Here is a 22,759-nt window from a genome sequence, read left to right on the forward strand (position 1 = left end):
AGTTCAATTTAAAGTGGTAGTGTGCGTCTCAAAAATCAAGTCTGTTCTCTTCTCATACTCAGACTTACATTAGCTGCATGTAGACTCGCTTCAGATGAACTCGCTCCGAAGGTCCCCCCCGTCCCCCAAGACAGTCACATGGTCCACTCAAAGAGAATAAGCCCTATCTATCACAAATCCACCCTAAAGGTGTGCAGGAATTGATTTACTGCTCTTCTGCCAATATCTCAATTACAGCACTTATTCACACAAGTGCAATGTTTAGTCTGCTCAGGGTTTCTAGCTGAAATTTGGGAGCAGTTGTTTAGTCTGTGTACGGGTGTTTCCGAACGAGTGGCGTGTGGACTTTTGGCATAATTAAGCAAGCAGCTTTTCTCTTGTTTCCGCCCAAGAGCCGTCACCTATTTAACACTTTAAACACTGTGGTAACTGGACGTTTTTGGCCGTGATCTGTGTAATACCGAGGAGTACTGTGGATTGTACATGTAAGGAATGAGAATATATAACACTGTTTTGTTCGTCGTAACTGGTTACAGGTAAATTCACAGTGCAAAATAGCAAAACTCTAATACTTTACAGCCCTTTTCTCAGTATACTCTGAGAGCCCATCCCCAAAGCCATCCCTCTCGTCCGACCAGAGGAACATAACATCATTATAGAAAAAAAGTAAGCAGAAACCCGACTATGTGGCATGGGAATACTCCAGTCTGAGCAGAGCTTTGTATTTGTTCACAATACATAGTGTGAATATATATGAGGTGGTAGCTCAGTGGTTACAGCATTGGACTTCGGATCGGAAGGTCACGAGTTCAAATCGCACCACCAACCAACTGCCACTGTTGGCCTCTTGATCAAGGCCCTTAACCCTCCCCTGCTCAGTTTAAAATCACTCTGGGTAAGGGCATCTGACAAATGCCATAAATGTAAATATATATGTGTGTTGATTAAACAAGGGAGTGTGCCAGGAAGGAAGGAGAGGAAAACACATTAACAGGCTGGTGGGGAAAGTGGGCTGGTGGCCAATTGGGTCAACCGAGAGACCCTTCTACACTGTTGTGTGTGGCAGTATTCTCTTTACATGCTCCCCTGTGGTGTAGATGAATGTTGGTAAAGGAAAAAGAGGCAGGGTGTAAAAGAGTTTATTAGCCAGCTTTATCATGTGATACTGGCTTCCAGCATGTTTAGTGGATTTCAAAAATCTTTACTATTAAATTGATGCTAGTCACTTTGTATTTGATGATTGCTTCATGGTTAAGACAAATACTTCAGATCAGAAGGTTATGAGTTCACAATCCCAGCACTGCAGTTCTCAACTCAACTTCTCGGGTTTAAAATGAGATAATTGTAAATTGTTGGATAAGAGCACATCTGCCAAATGTAAAATCTATGATAAAAGAAAAAGATTGTTACCCCATGCCTTTCATTTACTACTTGCTTAGAATTAGAATTTAAAAAAAGCTTTGCCCCAAAAAAAAACTATGCCATCGACTGTTTTTGGTGACTGTGGCATCCTGGTGAACGCACCACATTGTGTTATGAGACCGCCAATCTCAGCTCTTGCAGAATTCAATTTTTAAAATCAGGCGTAAAAACATACAGTATAAGAAACTTTAATCCTTTTGTATTCGTTAATGCATTTTAAACTTACTCAATTGGTGTTTGTGTAATGATATAAATTAGTCAAAAGCACAAACTGTACTAAAGTTGAGACAAGCGTTTATATGATAAAATGTCTGTCTGTCTGTCTGTCTGTCTGTCTGTCTGTCTGTCTGTCTGTCTATCTATCTATCTATCTATCTATCTATCTATCTATCTATCTATCTATCTATCTATCTATCTATCTATCTATCTATCTATCTATCATTTTTTTTTTTTTTTAAAGCAAGTTGACTACTTTGGCATTGGTGGCTAATGTAATATATATTAGCATGACCAGACAGACATTAGTTACGTGCATTAGTGAAGACAGCATGTTTCTGCACAGAGAACAACTTGGTCATGGCTATTTATAATTTTTTTAACTCGCAACAAACAGGAAATACGTTGCTTAATGAACAGTGTTTTAACTGTGACATTTGTGTTAACATTGCAGCATGCACTATAGTGTCAGCATTGAGGTGTATTGCACTACCAAGGGTTACATTGCATTTAAATATAATTTTACTTACAAGCATTTTTTTTCCCTAGTTGTTGAAAGGAAACACCTAATCACATTGTTCTGGATGCCCAGGTCAATCATTTGCTTACCCTTAAGGTAACATGCAGTTTTGTGATTACTATTTGTATGGTCAAGAGTAAGTCTTTTGTCTTTTGCCTTAGTTTTGCCACATGTTAAGATAAAGGAAATATAATATTGTTTATTGAAGAAACAATTGAACGTTGGGGTATGATATTTTGAGATATTTTGAGATATTACCAATCCCATGCTGAAGCAAATTGTTTTTTGCTTATGCAGTAATTTGGCCTGGACTTTGCCATGTGCCTGAATTGTGCATAATATTTACCTGCAGTGAAACATCGCCTGAACCTGCTCTTGCGTATATCAGGTTGTGCGACATGTCGCCCTCTCTGTTGGTTAACGGTATACTTTCCTTCCTCATTTTGCCTCAAAGGTTCAGAATGACTTATAGCTTGGTCTACATGCTGATGAAAAGAATACTCTGAAAACAGGGTTTAGACTGGCCACTGTAAACTCTGTGAGGTCAGACAACCTGCACCACTGAGGAGACCTGCACGTCTTGCAGTAACCTGTAACCCCTTTGTTTCCGCCGCTAGTTGTTGGAGGACTTTGGATCTGGCCCCGGCATGACTTGACTTTACTGTGAAGCCCTAGCTGAAGGGCAGGGTGCTACAGCCTTCATTACGAGTGATCAGTAAGATTTTTAGCCAGTCAGCACTTGCCTTTTAATGAGTTTGAGGCTTTTGATGTTTTTTCCATGGACACCAGAGAAATTCACCATTTAGTCACAGCCAGCTTTCATGTATACAAAATTAGCTGTGCAGATACAGAAGATGGAGTTTGTGCTAATCCAACTGAAAATGCCGGTAGAAAGGATTTGGTGGTGTTACAGGAGAGCAGTAGATGGTATTTGGGCTTCAAGGGCAATATATAATATCAGTTACCTGTTACATACTGTCTGATATAAAAGGACATGCATGTTGACTACTTAAACAAGTAAATCATCAGAATTGGGCAAATAATTGTTATTAAGATGGTCCACAATGAATTTCATTATGAAGCACTATGGTTTGTCTGGACTGGAAACACATTTGAACGTACTGGAAGTACTGGAACACTTTGCACATTTTTGCTGGCTTCATGAAACGACTTGGGTTTTCATTTGAGCAATATTCAGATTTTATATTTCATTTCTAGGAATGTAAAAGGTTGCAGTAGTGCAGTGTCCCTGTGTCACTCATGTCTAATAGCCACAGTGTTTTGTGTTCTCCTATTTTGTCATTTTTCAACGTATATCACGCATTTTTTTGTCATATTGTGCCCTATTAAAAAATCATTTTCTAGGGCTGCGTCGGTACTGTGATAAATGAACTTAGAGTGCGAGACGAAATCAAAACAATGTCATAAGGCATGCGTTTTATGCAGTGTAGCACAGTGAATTTTGTTGTATACACAATGTCTTGTGTGTCAAGGCATCACATGTTCATTCTGTGTCTGTTCATAATTAAATTCGATCCCAAAAGGAGTTAATTCCACAGTGATTTGTCTTTCACATTGAGGCACTACAAGCAAAATTAAAATAGCATTGAGGTTTTTTTTAGTTGAGGCAACCAGTGGATATTTACTTTGCTAGATTTTGGTCAGAATTGAACAAATTAGTGATTAAAGTGCAGGAAGTCACGTAGAGTTGTGTGTGTGGAAGCAAGACAACAATTATGGAATACCAACATGGAGCATCGGCAGAATGGGTATCAGGCCTCCTCACCCTACATCAATACCTAATTTTACCAGCACGGTTGTTCTGCTCGGGTTTCTGCACGCTCTTGTGCTTAGCGCATGTGTTCACACACCTTGTTTTTTTCCTGTGGGTGTAAGCATGTCTCGCTACCACCCGGCCGCATCTCTACGAGCTGCTTCCTGTTTGGGAGAGTGTGCTGAACGAAGAGAGAGGGAGGGGAGCTTCCTATCTCACAGCTTCACAGCAGTGCAGCCAATCACCCACTGAGATCCAGGGAGAACTGTGCACTATCGGGAGATCCACTCCACTGTCTGACTGTTACGCCTGCAGGATATTTGTCCACAGTGAAAGGAGACAACGTTGTCCAGAACCCTGGTGCTTCATAAAACAACATAAAGCTACATAACCGATAAACAAAGCGCTAAGGACTAAAGCAAGTTGTCTTTACCACATAAAGTGCATCGTGTGCAAACAGTGCAAGACAAGACGACACAGGACAGTGTAGGACAAATACACAAAACACAAAATAGCACCACCAGTAAACCTACTGTGTATTATACAGTGCAGTGTGCAAAAGAGAACTGGATACAGGAGTGTACTTGTAAATAAACACAAAATGTAACAACAACAGGTTGTTTAAGGATTTAAAATTATTCACCCTACACACACATCTGGTATGTCACCGTTGTGTCACCTGCAGACTTCTGTATGCTCTCTGTGGCTTTTCTCTGCTGTGCTTTTGTCACTTTTTGCTATTTCTCATTTCAAACCAGTGACACATGTCATATAGGTCACCTCGCTGGTGGCTGAGTGTGTAGGAGGTGTGTGATGTATCTTGAGACTTTTAGGGCACAACTTTGTCAGTGGTTCATAAAGGCCGCAATGACTGGCAATGGCAATTTGCACAGTCGAAGAGAAGAGTCGTTCAACAGGGTAAAAAAACGCACGTGCAAAGACGACGCTACAAAACCACACCCTGAATAAAAATACCTTCCTCAAGTGCTTACAGGTGTTCAGCAAACTACGATGGAAAACACAAGACACATAAACAGATTAGGTGGAATGAAGTCCCGATGAAGTAGGGCACGTTTTGGCACATACACACTTTATTATAAAAAGACCCACATAAAGAGACCATTGTGGACTAAACATTATGGCCATTGTCTAGGATTTGTTGCTTTACAGCCACTATTTAATGTGCATCCGGATATTTTCTCCTCCAGCATTCACATTATTCTTTTAGGGATGCTTTGCTTTGTGACGTGCTGCCGGAAGACCTAGTTTGAAGTGGGGGAACATGCCGTCCTCTTTTCTCTTACTGCAGCCCACTTTCCTCCAAGCAAAGTGTATTCAGGGCCGCTCCTGACTTCTTGGGAACAAAGATGGCTTGTCTGATCTACAGCATAGGTGCACAAGATGCAAAGCACCATCCAGGTCCATGTACAGTAAGCATACAGTATAACACTCCAATAAAATGATGTGACTCGATGCATTTCTTCCAGAGGATGGATTTATATCATTCTAAATGAATGCAATCCTTTTATTACATGCTCGAGTAAAAGTGAGGATCTGTGTACACAAAACAATGGTAAGAGACCCATTCTGCCGATGCTCCATGTTATCTGAAGCTGAAGCGTTGAACAAATTGTTAACATAGTGAAGTTTTCTGTTAGACGATAAATTTTTTCAGTCGAGTGTCAGCACTTTCAGAAGTTCCTGTTATCATTTACATTTTATGAGTTGTACATAGTCGTTCCTCAGCAGCTTCTCTTTTTTTCCCCTCTCTACGAATGGAGAACATTTTTTTTTTTACTGTTTTTCTTTGTGTTACTGAAAAACCAGAAAGCACATCTCCTTTGTGGCTCGAGTCGAAGTCATTCTGTAACTTTCAAAATAATTATGAATCTTTACAAATTGTTCTGATTCACTGTGGAATAATATTAAAAATCCGAGCATATAATTTAAATGTAAAGTTTGTTTCGCCTGTTTCGTTATCTGTATAATATGGGGGCTAAGCACCAAAGGTCTGGAAGCACCCTGTTATTCAACGTTTTCCTTTTATTCTTTTCTGGCTTGTGTCTCTACAGCAGCCCAAAGCACTGTTTGGTAGAGGTTTGACACGCACATAGGGGAGTGTCAAAGGAATCTTTTTACCAGATTTGAGAAAAGTGCTGCCAGCGCTCTAGCGCTACCATCAGATTTTTTTTTAAACTTGCGTCCAAAATTTATAGACATCACTGGATTCCCTGGGTTGAGAAGAGTACAATGCACCTTATAGCATCAGATTTTGCCGGCTCAATATTATGGCATAGATTTTATGTCAGAATTGCTTTTATGGTTCCTAGTACCAGTGGTCACCTATTTTTAATGATTTTTTATTATTTTTTTTAAACCACCTCTCTTTTCATCCTTACATTTGTTCATCTAGACCTGCTGCATGCAGCTTTAAATAATAGTTTCTTTTTTTATTATTATTTAAGCAGCCACAGTTAAAGAGATCTAGGAATGATGAGCATTCTTTCTACATACTTGTGAATTTTTTCTGTTGTCATTTATAATTGTTGTAAAGTCTCAGAGTTTGTCTCGCATCATAACTCATTGTACATATCAGTAATACTTTGTAGTTAATTGGTAGTTCTCTTTGTATTTGGATGATTTGTCAATTCTTTTCATGCCTTTTTCTAGTCAAGGGTTCCTTTTGAGTTTGATTTTGTTGCTCCACTGTATCAGTGCTGTTAATCTAAAGTTCATATCTGTTACACACGCAAGAGTCTTATCATGCCGCCGGAAGCAGACATACTAAAGACTTAAAAAGTCCTCTGAAATCGCTCAGAGTAAAATCAAACGTGTTTGAGGTGCTAGAACTTGTTTGCTTTTCTAAACATCATAAACTATCTGAAAGAATCCTATTATTAGTTATACATATGTTATCATATATCATATTAAAGATTTCAGGGTGTTGTGGTAGAAAAGCAGACAGTTACCTAGTTCTAGACTAGACTGTGGACAAAAGGTTGTGGTTCTGACCATTTTTGTCTGTGTTTTGTAACATCTCACTCCACGTTCAGTCGCTATTTGCTGTTATAATAACCTCCACTCTCCTGAGAAGATGTTTCACTTGGTTTTGGCGTGTGCTTGTAGAGATTTGTGCTCATTCAGCTGCAAGGGTGTTAGTAAAGTCAGGTACTGATGTAGGATGAGAAGGCCTGGGGGTTAGTCAGTGTTACAATTCATCCCAAAGTTGTTTAATAGAGTTGAAGTCAGATCTCTGTAGCAGGCCACTGAAGATCTTCCACTCTAATCCATGTAAACTATATGAAGCTGGCATTTGTGCACAGGGGCATTGCCATGCTGGTTTTTGGGTCTCTTACTTAAAGTAAAGAGAAAAAGTAATACTACCACAATCTATTGTGTTTCCAACTTTTTTTGTGTCCCAATTCTTTTGTCCATCTCCAAATAAAAAAAGCTTTTGCCCTTAAAACAAATCAAAAATTTGTTTCATGTCAGAGCCAGGTTTCCGTCTGTGTGACGCATTTTAGTTCCTGTTCACGCATACGATTGTTTACAGTGCTGGTTTTGTTTTTGTTTTCTGTAGTACATAACGAGCTCTTGCAAATGTTCACTGTGGTTGGAATAAAGAAGTAATCGTTTTTTTCATATACCTCTTTAGATTCAAGTCACAAATAGGCTGGTTTTCTCCTGAAAGTCAGAACAAAGCTGAGCATCATGAAATCCACCACAATGAGTCAACTTGTAAGCTGACAAAAAGTCACATAGAGGTTAAAGGTTCTAGAAATAAAATGTCAGCCTGAAATATAGTCTTTTAGATGCTGTGCAAGTAGAGAAAGATAATGTTTTTTTGTTGAAAGGCTGACCAATGGCTTTTCAAATGTGCTATGTTTAAAAATAAATATATAAAGATTTTCTTTTTTTCCCTTAGCTAACTAGCATGACCTATTTAATTACGCTACCAAAACATGAGATTTGTGAGCAAGTGTGTGTCTGGTGAGATTTTGTGATTTGTCCCCATGTAGGTTTTGAACACAAACGTAAATTTCAGTAGATTGTGAGTCTTCGCGAAGGTGCCTGTGGATCGTAGAGTTGCACGTTGCAGAGCGCAATTCAGACAAGGCGTAAAGTGAAAGCCCGTGATGACTCATCACATCTAGGTGTTTTGAATCCTGGAAACCATCTGACTTTCATCCTCATTCAAAACTCTCCCCATCCTCTCTGCTCCATCTGTGTCTGGACGCCATCGGCTCGTTAGCACAAGCGGCGCTCTTGTTCTCGGTAGGGCGATTAGCGGTTTAGTTCCGATCTTACAACACAGCTTGCTCCTCTGCCACACACACACTCCCAGCATTCCTCTGTCTCTTCAAGCCATGAGCTACCATAATGCTCAGCCATTAAACACCCAGCCCCCCCCCCCACGTCATCATCTCATGGTTTGACTTTTCCTGTAAAGCCAGATGGGTTTATTTCCCAGCTTATGAACCCTGTGCCTTAATGAATTCCAATGTGTCCTTGCAGTGTCTCATTCATGAACCAGTCACCATTTGTTCCCCATGTGGCCTGTAGCAGTTTCAGTTTATTCAGCAAATTCAGCAGTCCGGTGTCAGTTTGTTTTTGTGTGTGTGTGTGTGTGTGTGTGTGTGTGTGTGTGTGTGTGTGTGTGTGTGTGTGTGTGTGTGTGTGTGCTCGCTCTCTAATGCACCTTCAACTGGTGTAGATTGTGTTTCAGCTTTTGATGTTCAAAGTCACAGGCCTTGCTGGACGCTATATTTAACCTGTTACACTCGGAGCAGTGCGTGTTTATGAAGAGCAGATGCCTGCACAGCTCCAGCATTAAAGCCCTGACAAGAGATGCCATGACCAGCCGATTTGACGTCAACTCAGATCCGTTTACTGTTTCCTGTGTCTAACTGGTCTTGCTGAAACAACGTCATTTTCTCAGAGCCAAGCCATAGCATTGATTTATGACACACAAGAGTCTTGTTTTTATGACACACGGATACAGCATGATGATTAGTGCTCATGGTGTCAGCAGGCGATCTGTCTCTCTTCTTAAAGTGGTTGGAGCATTAGCTTTCCCTATCTGTACAAACCGGACTCAACACACTCGTACTCACTTTGCATACCCATGATTCAGTACCACTCGCACTAAATCATTACCACAAAGTGTTTGCATGCCGTTTTTGCACATCTACCGCTATTGCTGCTATTTGTTCTTTTGCGCAATATTCTGTTCACATTTTTGCTACGGTTCACTTTATCTCGTTACCACAGGTTTACTGGCGGAGCTGTTTTGTGTATTGTGTATTGTCTTGCACTGTCCTGTATTGTCTTGCACTGTCTTGTGTTGTCTTTTTGCACTGTTTGCACCAGGTTGCACACATGCACTTTATGTGGCAAGGATTTTTCTTACTAGTCCTTGGCCCTGTGTTTTCTGTTTCTGTGATTGTTGTTTTATGTAGCATCAGTGTTCTGGAGGAACGTTGTTTCATTTCACTGTGTACTGTGTCAGCTATATATGGTTGAAATGACAATAAAAGCTTCTTGACTTGAATCCTTTTTTTTTTTTTTTTTTAAGAAACCGTGTCATGTTTTGGGGACTGATATTACACCGAATGTGTGTGGAAATACGGCACAGAACCTGGTGCACATCACAATGCTTTGTATTTAATGAGATCAGAAAAAGATCTTTACACTTGTATGCTTAAGAGATCAAGGATGTCTTGCACTGAAAATGTGTAATCGCTTTAAGATTGTACAAATGTATAGCATTAGTAAGTACTTAATTGTTTTACATTTGCACATGCATGATGCAAGATCTAAGGTTCAACCTCCATGCAAGGCTGTTTTTACCATTTCAGCTTTTAAGGGTTTATACGTGAAAAAGTAAACCTTTTTTTAATGCGAATTAAATCAAAGTTTTTTGGGTATTTACACCCAGGAGTTGAATCTGACAGCATCTTGATTTATTGGCATGGCTGAAGAACAGTCTGCTTTTTTTATTTGTCAATTGAAATGTTTTTTTTTTTTGATGATGATACTACATGTTTATAACCTTAGAGTGATCACATTTACTTCTGCATTCAGAGGTTAAAGATTCAGAGGATTTGACACGTGTTTTTGCACTGCAAAAAAAGTAAGGTGGACATGAGTCATTGGTGCGGGAATTGAGTCTTTGGGTTCACTGGAGCCCTTTAAATGTTAACCTCCTCTGGGTTCATAAAAGGCTCTTCAAAATCCCAGCAAAACACACCAAATAAAAGATTGTTACTGATTAAAAAATAGCTGTTTTTATTCTTAATTTTCTTTTTTGAGTTTGACCTTGATCACATGTCTAACAGTAATATGAGAAAAGACTTTTCAATGTGAACAAGCAGCTTTACTGTCTATACACTCAGATTGTTTTTTGATCAATAATGTAGCTAAATTTCATCTTGGACTTCGCGGAACATTGTAAACAATGTAACTATCAAATTAAATATACTTAAGTTTCCAACATGATAACAGATGTTCACACATCCAGAATCATGTAGCACAAATAATGCAACGCCGATGCAAAAACAAACAAACCACATTTTCATCTTCTGCATTTGTTTTTATATTTTGTAAATAAAACACATCTTAAACATAGAATCTTCTACTGTGCAAATGGTCTGAGTATTATGGTTTGTTCTTTCTTTTTAGTGGTGTAATATATTGATGTAATGTAGTAGTATAGGGGAATTTTGTGTGGTATAGTGTGCTGTAACGTCTTGTTTTGCAGTATGATATAGTGCATTATAGGACACTATATCGGTGTATCTAATTGTATATCTGTAGTATAGTGTAATGTATGTGTGTGTGTGTGTGTGTGTGTGTGTGTGTGTGTGTGTGTGTGTGTGTGTTTATAATTGTATTTTGTGATACGGTTTAGTACAATATAGTTTAGTGTAATGTCTTGTATGTTGTAGTGTAGTATATCCACATTTACAAATGTAGGACAGCATAAGAATTATGTGCGTTTCCATGTAAAACAACAAAAAAAAGAGAAGTTTGAATCAATGAACATGCTCACCAGTAAAATAATGACCGCATGAAACAAAAAGCAGCTCTTTTTCTATTTCCTTGATTGTGAGTTTGTGCCTATTTGTGCCAGGGCTGGCACATTCGATAAAATACTAATTGAATAAACAGATAATGGAAGGAAACTTCATAAATACATGAGGGGGCATCAGGAGGAATTAGGATAAGGAGGAAAAATGATTAGAAAAGAAGCCTGTAAAAATAAACTGTTTTTGTTGCGTGTTTTCTAAAAACTCATCTCAAAGTGCCACATTGCCATGTAACTTTCTGCCAGGCACTTTTATTTTTTTTAGTGATACTTGCCCCATTTTGGTCCTAAGGTTGTGAGTAACTTGAGGTTGCTGACAGGTTATAGCAGGCTAGTAGACTCCTGAAAAGCGTCTTTATGTAATACATGAGACAGGAATGTGAGAAAGCTACACAACAGTCTAAATAATGATTTAATATATCTTATTTATTTTCTTTGCATCAGTTTTTGCTGTTCCTTAAACAGCGTCCTTTCCATAATATGTATTCTGATATTCCCCCTTTAGTATCTTGTCTGTATTGAGTGTAAAATGAACTGTTCTCTACTCTCACCACTACATCGAATTTCTGAATAGCACTATACAAATCACTGAATAATACATAGAATTTGATGAATAACATGGCTAAAGAACTGAGTTTAATGGAGGGGTTAATGCCCATTTTATGAGCCATCACTAAGGAGTTGTGGAGGGGTTATTGAACGTGTCTGAGGGGTGGAGAGACCAGCACATACATTCATATTGTTCTAATTGACCTTTTCCTCTCTTTCTTGATTTGAAGCTCTTCCGAGAAGTGAGAATAATGAAGATTCTGAACCATCCAAATATTGGTGAGTTTCTGATAAAATCTCATTTCTCACACATTTATACACCATGTACCTATGATGATATAGTTTGTTATACAGTGTAAATATTGATTTGCTGCTATGTAACGATAATTATAAATTATATTTTATATATATATATATATATATATATATATATATATATATAAATTATAAATAACTTTCAGAGTAGGCTTTCATCTCTATCATGACTTTATAGGGTTTCCCTAGTTTAAGTGTTACTGTGTGTATGGGAATCTCTGCCATGCCTACCAGTTTTTAATGCATTTCTATATGCAGTATGTTCTGGCTATGTGAGTTTGGTCAGCTCAGATAGAACACCATGAATGAGTAAGAGACCATGTGTTTAAGACAGTTTACTTCACAGTGTAAGGAGGAGGAGGAAAACTAATTAATAATAACTTCATCCCACACACACTCATTCTTTTTTCTCTCTCGCTACAATCAACAACTTAAGTAAATTCTTGCTCTACAGCAAAATCATTTCCTACACTGATTACAAACAGAAGAAGAAACAGAATCCTCAGGGAGTTTTTCGCTCAAGTTAAAGTAAAGAAGGTTGGGCTCTAAAATCTGAAAACTTGAGTAAAAAATAGACATTACTACTACTAGTTTTAGTTTTTTTTAGTTCCACGCTAGTAACCTTACATCATATTTATATTAATACAAAGGAATTTCAAATGTTGTTACCTAATGAATGTATCCAGACTGAACAACCATCATATAGAACACAAGCAGAGAAAAGATGATGATCAGGTGATCAGGAATGTTTTGGTTCTCAGTCATGTTTACATCACTGACTCTCTGTCTCATTCACAATAACCCTATACTTCTCTTGCCTTGTGTCCTGCTCATTGTTAGCTTCTGATTGTTGTACTGATATTTGTGTAATTATTTTTTCCCCCCAATCAATTTGAAAGATTTCAAACTAACCTCTTTCATATTGTCATTATGGGGTATTGTTTGTTTGTTTTGGAATAAGACTGTAACATGGCCAAATGTGAAAAAAGTGAAGCACTGTGAATACATTCCAGATGCACTGTACATTTTTGCATATTTGTGTGCGCATACAATTTTTATGCATAAGTAAAAGAATTTCATCCGTAAGCATGCATATGCACTATTCCCTGAGAGAACAAATTCTGCACACATATTAGACCAGTGAGTGTTTGACTTTTGGTCATAACACCACAGTTGAACAGACAGATGTCCTTGCAAACATGAAGTCAGATTAAGCCTTCTGAAGGTAAAAGGATTAAGCATGTACTCAGTGGTTTTCACTAATTAGTGCATTATGTGTAATTAGGTCAGTAATTGCAGAATTAGATGAAATAGCGTGTTTTAGAAAACACACAAAAAAACACGTGTCCTTATAAAAACATGCATCACCTACAGGGGACCACATAAACAACTCATATTACACTGTTTCGAATGAGTAATTATTTGCTTTTATGGAAACTAAAAAGATAGGGGTGAAGCGGTCACTTGATTGAGGCTTTTGTAATAATTTATCTTTTTTACCTAAATTTTATGTCGACCAAGCAAAAAAACCTACTTGGGTTTTTTAGTTGGACTACAGTGTTTGAACTCGTAACTCTGTCTGAGCGTTCTAAGAATCTGGAAGGATCAAAAGTACAGATATTATCATGACATCACTCTGATTGCACACATTGTCATCTGCAGCCTTCTGCTATGGACTGAGCACACGCGCGCGCACACACACACACACACACACACACACACACACAAAAACAAAATGAGTATCACTGAATCTGGCCTGGGGAAGTGTCGTCTTTGGCATCAGTGGGGTTATTGTGTTTGGTCACATGTTTTCTCCTTCCACAGCAATGACCTACTTTTCTTTGGTGGAACAAAAAAGCAAACTGCACTGGCAACATTTCGTTGTTGGCATTGCATTAACAAAGGAGAACAGGAAGTGGTTAAGGGTGCAAGATATGTCAAGTGTAGGTGGCAGTATAGCTGCACAGTCATGATCTGATTTTATAAAGGTTTGGGTTGAATACGTTATGGTGGAATAAATATAGTGTGTTGGGCGCATACCAAAGAGCTTCCTTTCTCTTTTTCAATCAGTAAATTACAATATTTATACAGGATTTATCTATTAATGATTATACATAAGTCAAGGGTTTATAAAAGAATGGGGGGAAAAATATCAAGTCTTGCGATTGGTGGTCAATAATCGCAACAAGGTGGCGTCAGTCCCCTTCATTTCATTATTTCCCTCCAAAAGCACATCCCATAGTTTAGGAATGTTCATGAATTTGGATTCTGATATAAATTCTGTTATAACAGTGATAAATAATTAAGTCACAAGACATTTGTTTTAATCATCATACATATCATCATACATACACAGCAAGTTTACAGCTTTACTAATAACAAAGAACTCACCATGGAGATTGACTATTGTCTCTAGACTGCTATGTAATGAACCTGTAGACCTAACAAATCTGTACTTAACGATTCTTTTGGGTTTTTATGTCTGTTTTGTCTCCTTCTCTTTTCTCCATCCTTTAGTTAAGTTGTTTGAGGTCATAGAAACAGAGAAAACCCTTTATCTGGTGATGGAGTATGCCAGTGGAGGTGAGAACAAGTAATATTTTGTTACTAGTTTAATTCTTTATTGTAATCTCATTGTCCTCTGTTATCGGGATTGCACTGTTGAACGAATAAGTGCTGTGTAATGTGGTGTATGTTTTCCTTTGCAGGGGAGGTGTTTGACTACCTCGTAGCTCATGGCCGGATGAAGGAGAAGGAGGCCAGGGCTAAATTTAGACAGGTATAGTACTGCAGTGTGCTCGAAACAGTATAAAACCTCCATTTTCAAAGGTGTCATGGCATCCTGTAAATTATAGCCAATATTGCTGTAGTGAAATATGGTGCCAGTTATGATGGAATTGCAATCAGCTGGTCTCATAACCCCATGTGGTGGGCTAGAGCACGGGTTTTTAAATATCTAGGGTCTCCTTCTCCATATCCTCCTCCTCTCTACGCTCAGTGTGTTTGTGCTGCAGCTGCTAGGAGACTGGCCTATCTGGGTCAGGATGTAGCACTCGGCACATTACAGCACCACATGGATTTGTCCGGATCCTTTGCCAGTCAGATAAGATGGAAAACATGGTACCAAGCTGAAGAGTTGCCTGTTTTTAAGACCGCAATCCATGTCAAATATGCACTTTATGTGTTCCATTTACTGTGGCACAAATTGGATAGAAGATTAACATGTATTCTCTGGAATTCAAAATATTTATATAAACAAGAATAATAATAATTGACTTTGTTGCTTCTTCTTTGATATATTAGTGTTTCTGTTTCTGGTTTTCTCCTATCTTTTATTTTAGTACAATATTTTTGACTAAGAACTAAGAATAAAACATTATCTGAAATTATTTAAATATGTGATTCTGCATCCTCCTTTTTGAATCAGAAGGTAAATAACAAAACAACAAAATGATCAAACCAGTGAGCTTTCGTCTCCTCGTTCACTGCAGACCATATTGTGGCAGCCAGACACATGTCCCACTTTTAATCAATGCGATTCTGGGAAAACGCGGCCAAAGCTGTCGATGTGACTAATTTGACTTTCACACACACCACTCCACATCATGGGTCATTCGATTTGTCCTAGTGTGCTCCACCTTGATTGAAAAACATGTTTGTTTTTGTTTTTTTCTTTCCTTCTCTCCTTTAGATCGTATCAGCTGTACAGTACTGCCATCAAAAACACATTGTGCACAGAGACCTCAAGGTAAGAGCAGAACACTGGTGCTGTGTGTAGACTAGTGGAGCTTCACCGTCTCTGTTAGGCCAGACTCTACCCACAGGCTACTTACTGTACCAGTGACCCCCCCCCCCCTCCCCCTCAAAAGGCAGCTAAATGTTCAAATGGCAATTAAATGATGTGAATATTCCTGCTTAAAATTTCTTATGGCTTTTTAATTATAGTTTTTTTATTATTATTATTATTATCTATAATCAACATCCTTTTGTCAGTTTGTAGCTTCCAGCACACAGAATGATATGTAAATGTTAAATCAAGTGAATTCAGTTTGCCACTGACATTCGTTGCCACTGACAACACAGTTACCAAAAAGTGAACAGTCACAAAAAAATTTAATTAGTGCATTTGTTTTTTCAGCATGGGATTGTGGGGTTGGTTGTCCATTTTACTATTTATAGCATTTTCTTGTGGAAAAGAAACCTTTACTGTTCACTAAAAAGAACTCAACATACAGCTATTATTGTCAAAATAACTGGCAACAAAAGTAAGCACACCCTAACACAAAATATTGACACTTTGGAAACAGTTTTGACATGTTCACTTAGGATGTACTCACTTTTGTTGCCAGTTATTTTTCGCAATAATGGGCAAAAAATCAGTCTTGTTGGAATAAATGGTGGACAGTGCATGCACTACAGACTTCAGTGGGGTAGTTGCTAAAACATGGAGGAATCGTGAGTGCTTGGTTGCCCATTTCACCTTCAAGTCTCTGTGCTCTTTTACTCTGCATCTTAAATGATGCATGAGATCTTAAAACCATTTCAGGAGCATGGAGAAAGCCTCATTTGTTGACATCTATTCTCTCTTTATTTTGCCTTTTTTTTGCCCTGTGGATGCTCTGGCAAATGATGCATATATAATAATGTCCTGCTTCCTATTTTTTTGCAATGTTCGTATTTGTTCTTCGTTGTAAAATTTTTGGAAATAACATTTCTGATTAATTGAAATCTGCTGTGCTCGGTGTTTGTTGGACCATGCCTTGCTCATCATCTTTGTTTACTCTCCCACTCTTAGGCAGAGAATCTGCTGCTAGATGCAGATATGAACATTAAAATAGCAGACTTTGGCTTCAGTAACGAGTTCACGATGGGCAACAAGCTGGACACGTTCTGCGGCAGCCCGCCATATGCCGCTCCGAGCTCTTTCAGGGAAAGAAGTACGATGGACCAGAGGTGGATGTCTGGAGTCTCGGAGTCATTCTTTACACGCTAGTCAGTGGTTCACTGCCTTTTGATGGCCAGAATTTGAAGGTTAGTATGTCGGCCTAATAAGTTACCTAGGAATATATAGGCTTGTATACCTACTCGCAGCAACTCAAACTTCACATATTATAGTGTTGCAGTTACAGCTGGAGGTGTTCTGGACTATATCTGTCAGCTTTGCACATCTGGATTTTGATATTTTGCCAATAATTCGTGTCAAAATTGGTTTATATAGTAGTTTTGCCAGGACATTTAACCATACAAACGCATTCAGCTTGTTGTTGAACTGACATAACGTCGAATAAGGTTTGTTAACTTAACAATGTTCCACCATTCTCATCAACAAAAGTGATTTGTTAAACTGACTACAAGCAACATTCCTTGTTTGAATTCATAATAGAAATACGATTAAGCAATATTACTACAGATTGTCTAATGATTATTTAAGAGTACACAGAGACTGCATCTCATGTATGCACATTGTAAATCAGCTGTAGACTGTAGAGATGTTTGTTCTCAGTGACCAGCTAAAACTTGTTCAGATTGTCAATGCCACTTCCTCAGCTAGTTGTTTAAAGTTCCCGTTTCCTGTGTCTGTATTGTGCTGATTGATGCAGGAGCTGCGGGAACGAGTACTAAGGGGGAAGTATCGCATTCCCTTCTACATGTCGACAGACTGCGAAAACCTTCTCAAGCGCTTCCTGGTGCTCAATCCTATCAAGCGGGGTACACTTCAGGTGAGAGAAAACAGGAACATGTAATGTGGAAAAAGGGCTTGATTAACGTTATCCTCTTAATCCAAACCCCATAAAAAAGGCCCCTTGACCTTCACACCACAGTATAAAAGCCAGTGGGAGCTTGCTCATAATAAGTGCTCCAAATCAAATTTGCGTCTAGATTGACCCATCCGGATCGAGGTTCCGATTCAAAGGAACGTGCAGTGTTACAAAAACCTATTCAGCTGACACTGCTGTGGTCTCTAGTGCAGTAGGCAAGCTCAATACAGAACTGCTATACTACATTATACCAAACGTTGTCGTCTTAAGTTCTGAATAATTTAGGATTTCCCACTTACCATCACTCAACTCTGCAAGGGTCTAATGCTTTAAGCTTTTCACCAACACTAAAGCTTAGCTACAGGGTTTTTGTCCAATTGACCAGCACCTATATTAAATATTGCATGGCCTATGAAGGATATGAGATATACAGTAACACACTGTAGAAATGAGCTATATAAAGGTATGTAGTCAGCAGTTTATTTTATACAGCTTTTTCTTCTAATTCTTGGAATTTTATTCTTTGCAATCAAATAGTTAAGAGTACTGTGCTTTGCACTCACAGCACTCACAGCACAGCTGATTGTACTGCATAATATCTAAGCCATGTTGTTGGCAAAATAGATCTGAAAGAATAAATGAAAAGAAAAAAAATATGCAAAATACACCTGTCTTTTCCAGGCACATGTGGACATTGGACACATATAGTCTTTGGATGAGGTAGCATAGAATTTTTCCTTTACTTGAACTGGGAGACCCAAAGCTGTTCCAGCATTTCAATGCTTCTGGACACAAAGCAGCCTAAATAAAGATAAGACGCTTTACATGGATTGAATTGGAGATCTCGAGTGGCCTGCTGTAGAGCTTTGATTTCAACCCTATTAAACACCTTTGTTATGAACTAGAATGCAGACCTCACTTAAGCACACTCCAAAAATCTACTGGAGCATCTTCCCACAAGAGTGGGGGTTATTATAACAGCAAAAAGGGATTAAATGTGTATTGGAATGTTTAATAAACTCGTACAAATCTTGTCATGTGCTCACAAATATTTCTCCACGTAGTGTATATATTCTACATATTCGTATGCCGTAAGATTTAAATAATTTCCTGTCAAGTTTATTTGTTCTTTTTTCAAACGTCCTATTTTCTGAATCATTTCAATTTCCTATCACATAACCTCAAAAGCTGCATATGAACGGTCATACAACTCTGTCCTTCTGCTTCAGCAAATCATGAAGGACCGATGGATCAATGCTGGCTTTGAGGAGGAAGAACTCAAGCCTTTTGTGGAGCCAGAGCTCGACATCTCAGACCACAAAAGAATAGGTACAACACCAGACACCAGGTTTTGTGATCGCATTAGTGTTGTAAACAGAGAAGTGGAAGTCATACTGTGTCTGATCTGTAAAGTTAGTTCTCTTTTTGTAGAAGAATGGTGGTGTTTTATGCACTGGAAAGTGTGCTGTAGGTTATCTGAATTGAGAATATGCCTTAAAAAACAGGCTTTTAAACACGTTAATAAAAATAATGGCAATTATTTTAGGCCGTTGGGAAAACAGGAGGATTTAAGAGTGTATTTAGGTTTGCAGTTCAGGCAAGAAAGTGCTGTGTCAAATAAACCGCAATCTGTTTCTGTTTGTATGTGTCTGTGTGCTTGCGTCATGTCTGTATTTTGCCTTAGTCTAAATCAAAGCGTTAGCCTGGAATGATTTCCTCAGCATGAGGCTGATGGCGTTTAATGTGCCTCTGAGGCTCAGTGATGGAGGGGTCGATGGAGCTTAGGCAGACTCTGTACTTTCCACTGCTACTCTGGGCAGTCTGCCCTTCAAACACACCATCAATAGATCCCAATCTATCCATTTCCTAGGATTATTACATTCTAGGACCAGTGGGTCATCTCAAATAACTGTTTTCTGTTAGTTTAGAAATGAAATTCAGATAATTTGAGAAAACATGATCAAAATACCCCATATCTGTATCATGGCAAATACTGTGTCATCCATGTAACATGGTATGCTATTTCTTGCCTTATATTATAGTACTATTGATTCTGATTGTTCAAATTATGGTCAGTTTTGTAATTGTTCCAGTGGGGAAATGCTCACAAACGGTCACAAATTAAACAGGGGACACTCCACATAAAAAGATTTTAAACACTTAATTATTTTTTCTGAAGAGATGAGTGCTAGAAACTTTGTGCTGCTCAGTGGCTGATGATTTTTCTATGAAGGCATGCATCATGTTTCATTTTTGACACATATATTAAACACTGTCTTGTAGGTATTCTGCTCCACTAACCTCTGATGTTTGATGCATTTCTCTACAGATATAATGGTCGGAATGGGATACTCTCGTGAAGAAATCAATGAGTCTCTGACTAGGATGAAGTATGATGAGATCACAGCAACCTACCTGCTGTTGGGTAGAAAGCCTACAGAGGTAAGTAGATGAGCTAAGATAGGCTTAGTGCTTCCTAACTTGTATGTGTATTTGAGACAACTTTGTATAGCCATATGGTGTTTAAGACCATTGAAATGTGTTTTCAGATATGAACAGAACTAGCAGGAGTGTTGCCATTTTACAATAAGGCTTGGTGAAATACAGACCTGCTACAGGCCTGCTGCTTGATTAGCTTTTCCTCAGTTCCATATGTTAAACTGGAAATACGATATTTTGTTTGGGTTCTGTTGTTTCTAATGAAGTAACTGTATTTAATGCCATTATTACTGTATGAATGTATTTTGGGGCATTAAAATCATGTGACACATGACTTGTCGCATGGCTAGTCATGCTATCAGAAGTGGAACCAAAAGTCCAGAAAAGCATTGCTTCGCTTTGTCTCAATGCTCAGTTAATTATTTATTTACATTTAACGTGTCTAGAAGTTTGATGCTTAAAAGAACAGCTGTCTGCCTGAACAAGAAGGCACTTGTTGTTTAATGTCAATAAATAAAAGCAGTTGTTGTCTGTTTTTTGTTGTTGTTACTTGTGCTGTCTTAGCTGGATGCTGCTGATTCCAGTTCCAGCAGCAACTTGTCACTGACCAAAGTTAGGCCCAACAGTGAGCACAACAATGGCCAGTCACCTTCTCACCTCAAAGTCCAGAGGAGCGCCTCTAACCAGAAACAGCGGCGCTACAGTGACCAGGGTGAGTGCCAAGGATGTGTCTGATTAAGAATATAGCGATTGAATTTTCACTGTTAATAATTTCCCTAAGCACTGTCTCCTATTCGGTTCTGTGCCTGTCCACACAGCTGGTCCAGCCATTCCCTCTGCGGGTTACCCCAAGAGGAGCCAGACCACCGCAGCAGAAAATGAGCACAAAGAGGAAAGCAGTGCTCAGCCTCGCAAGTCCAGCTCTTCTGGGAGCCGTGGCATGGCACCCCCAAGCCCCTTGCTGGGCAATGCCAACAACCCAAACAAGGCTGACATTCCTGACCGGAAGAAAGCTTCCACTGCCCCAGGGGTAAGTTACAAACTTCTGAAATTGTATCCCTTTAATTTTATTTTCTAAGTGAATTTGAGCTTTTATGAAAAGGTTTTGCCAACTCAACTTTGACCCTTAATACTAAGAATACTAGTTGAATTTGCAGTCTCTGCATTTAAATGCTGATCTTTTCCCGCAGAGTAATTCTGTGTCGGGGGGGATGACCAGACGAAATACATATGTTTGTAGCGAACGCAACGCCGGGGACCGACACACTGTCATCCAGAATGGCAAAGAAAACAGGTGAGCTCAAATCTTTTTAAGTCGTCAGGAGCAAAGATGCCTTTTAAACATAATGGACAACAATGCACCCATCAATCACAGAGAGACAGAGCTCACTAAATATCAAAAAGTCTCCTGAGGAGAGGAAGATGGATGGGGGTGTGTCACTGGTTTTGCATTTTCTTTTAGGGCTTCTACAGTGTTTTATATTCTGTCCATTTCTTTACATTATTTGTTTATTTCTTCTCTTTTTTCTGTGTTTACATTTTTCTCCCTAAAGATATTAGTAGTTTCTTTCTATTTATATTATTCATTGAAAAGAGGTGCTTACTCTTGGCAGTGATTCTCTTTGTAGCTGTAAACTTGATTATTTATTCAGTATGAATCTATGAAGCTCACATAAGTCTAGGTTTAATAGGTTGCTTCTTACTTAGTTAAATTAAGCCAAATGAAAAAGTCCCATGCAGATGGGAAGTCATTTACCTGGAGTAAGTCGATCATTTGCAGATGCTCCTCTGTGATTTCATTTTTGGAACAGCTCTGCACTCATCAGTTGTGTAGTCCCTTACAGACAGACACGTCAGTGATTAGACGCAGATGCGGCCTCTTGAGTTGGGGAGAAAAAGCTCTTGCTTCCATATTTAGTCACCAAGCATGTGTATCCACTTTGTAGATCATACAGATGAATGTTCTGGAGGCATTTCTATCTTTTTTTGTGTGGTTATATAATTTTATTTCCATACTACCTGCATCGTATTAGCGAAAGAAAATAGAATCAGCCTGAAGAATGTTAGCCTGAAAGGGGTATTATTATGACAGCTACATAAGGGCATATATAATACATGTTTAGATTTCTAGAAATGAACGAGTGAGCATCTCTCTGCATTTTACCACGGAGCAGATTATTACATGTCCCCAGTGAACTGAATGATTTTTTTCTCCTTTTGTGCAGTATAATGAGCTGCATTCAAATCGAAGCTCTAATATTTTTTATTGCACTGTACTATTGCTAGTGATAGCTGCAAAAAAAAAAAATGTCTAGCTTATACACCAGGCAACTGCACTAGCCAGAATACATGCTGCCTCCAACACAACAAAGGAACCAGAATGCTAAAGTGTGCAGGACTTTTTTTTCTCCACTTTTTGCATTCCTCTTGCTCAATTATCCATCATTGTTGCTGATTTTGTATCAAATGCACATTGTTTTCTGCTGCTGCTTGGCCAGCCTGAGTGAAATGTCAGCGTGTGCCGCTGCGAGTCCGTCTCCATATGCTGCTGCTCTCACTGCTTCGTCTGCCTCGGTCCGTCTGAGGCACCACAAAGCCACACCAGCATCGGCTTCAGGCCACACCTTCCGCTCTACACTGCCCCCTAGTGACGGCCTCACCGAACTCTTCAGGCCCAA

At 38.8% G+C, this 22,759-nt stretch overlaps 1 protein-coding gene across 1 annotated transcript in view; it reads left to right on the forward strand.

Annotated features, from left to right (window-relative positions):
* mark3b (MAP/microtubule affinity-regulating kinase 3b) overlaps positions 1-22,759 on the forward strand; it is a 44,811-nt gene that overhangs the window by 12,480 nt on the left and 9,572 nt on the right. The window contains 12 exon segments of the mRNA XM_046836035.1: positions 11,799-11,847; positions 14,401-14,466; positions 14,592-14,662; positions 15,575-15,631; positions 16,679-16,799; positions 16,802-16,914; positions 17,484-17,603; positions 18,872-18,971; positions 19,972-20,084; positions 20,646-20,793; positions 20,900-21,111; positions 21,272-21,375. Of these exon segments, the coding sequence (XP_046691991.1) occupies positions 11,799-11,847; positions 14,401-14,466; positions 14,592-14,662; positions 15,575-15,631; positions 16,679-16,799; positions 16,802-16,914; positions 17,484-17,603; positions 18,872-18,971; positions 19,972-20,084; positions 20,646-20,793; positions 20,900-21,111; positions 21,272-21,375 (1,274 nt within the window).

This window comes from Silurus meridionalis, chromosome 23, assembly GCF_014805685.1.
Source record: "Silurus meridionalis isolate SWU-2019-XX chromosome 23, ASM1480568v1, whole genome shotgun sequence".
In the NCBI taxonomy this organism is placed as follows: Eukaryota; Metazoa; Chordata; class Actinopteri; order Siluriformes; family Siluridae; genus Silurus; species Silurus meridionalis.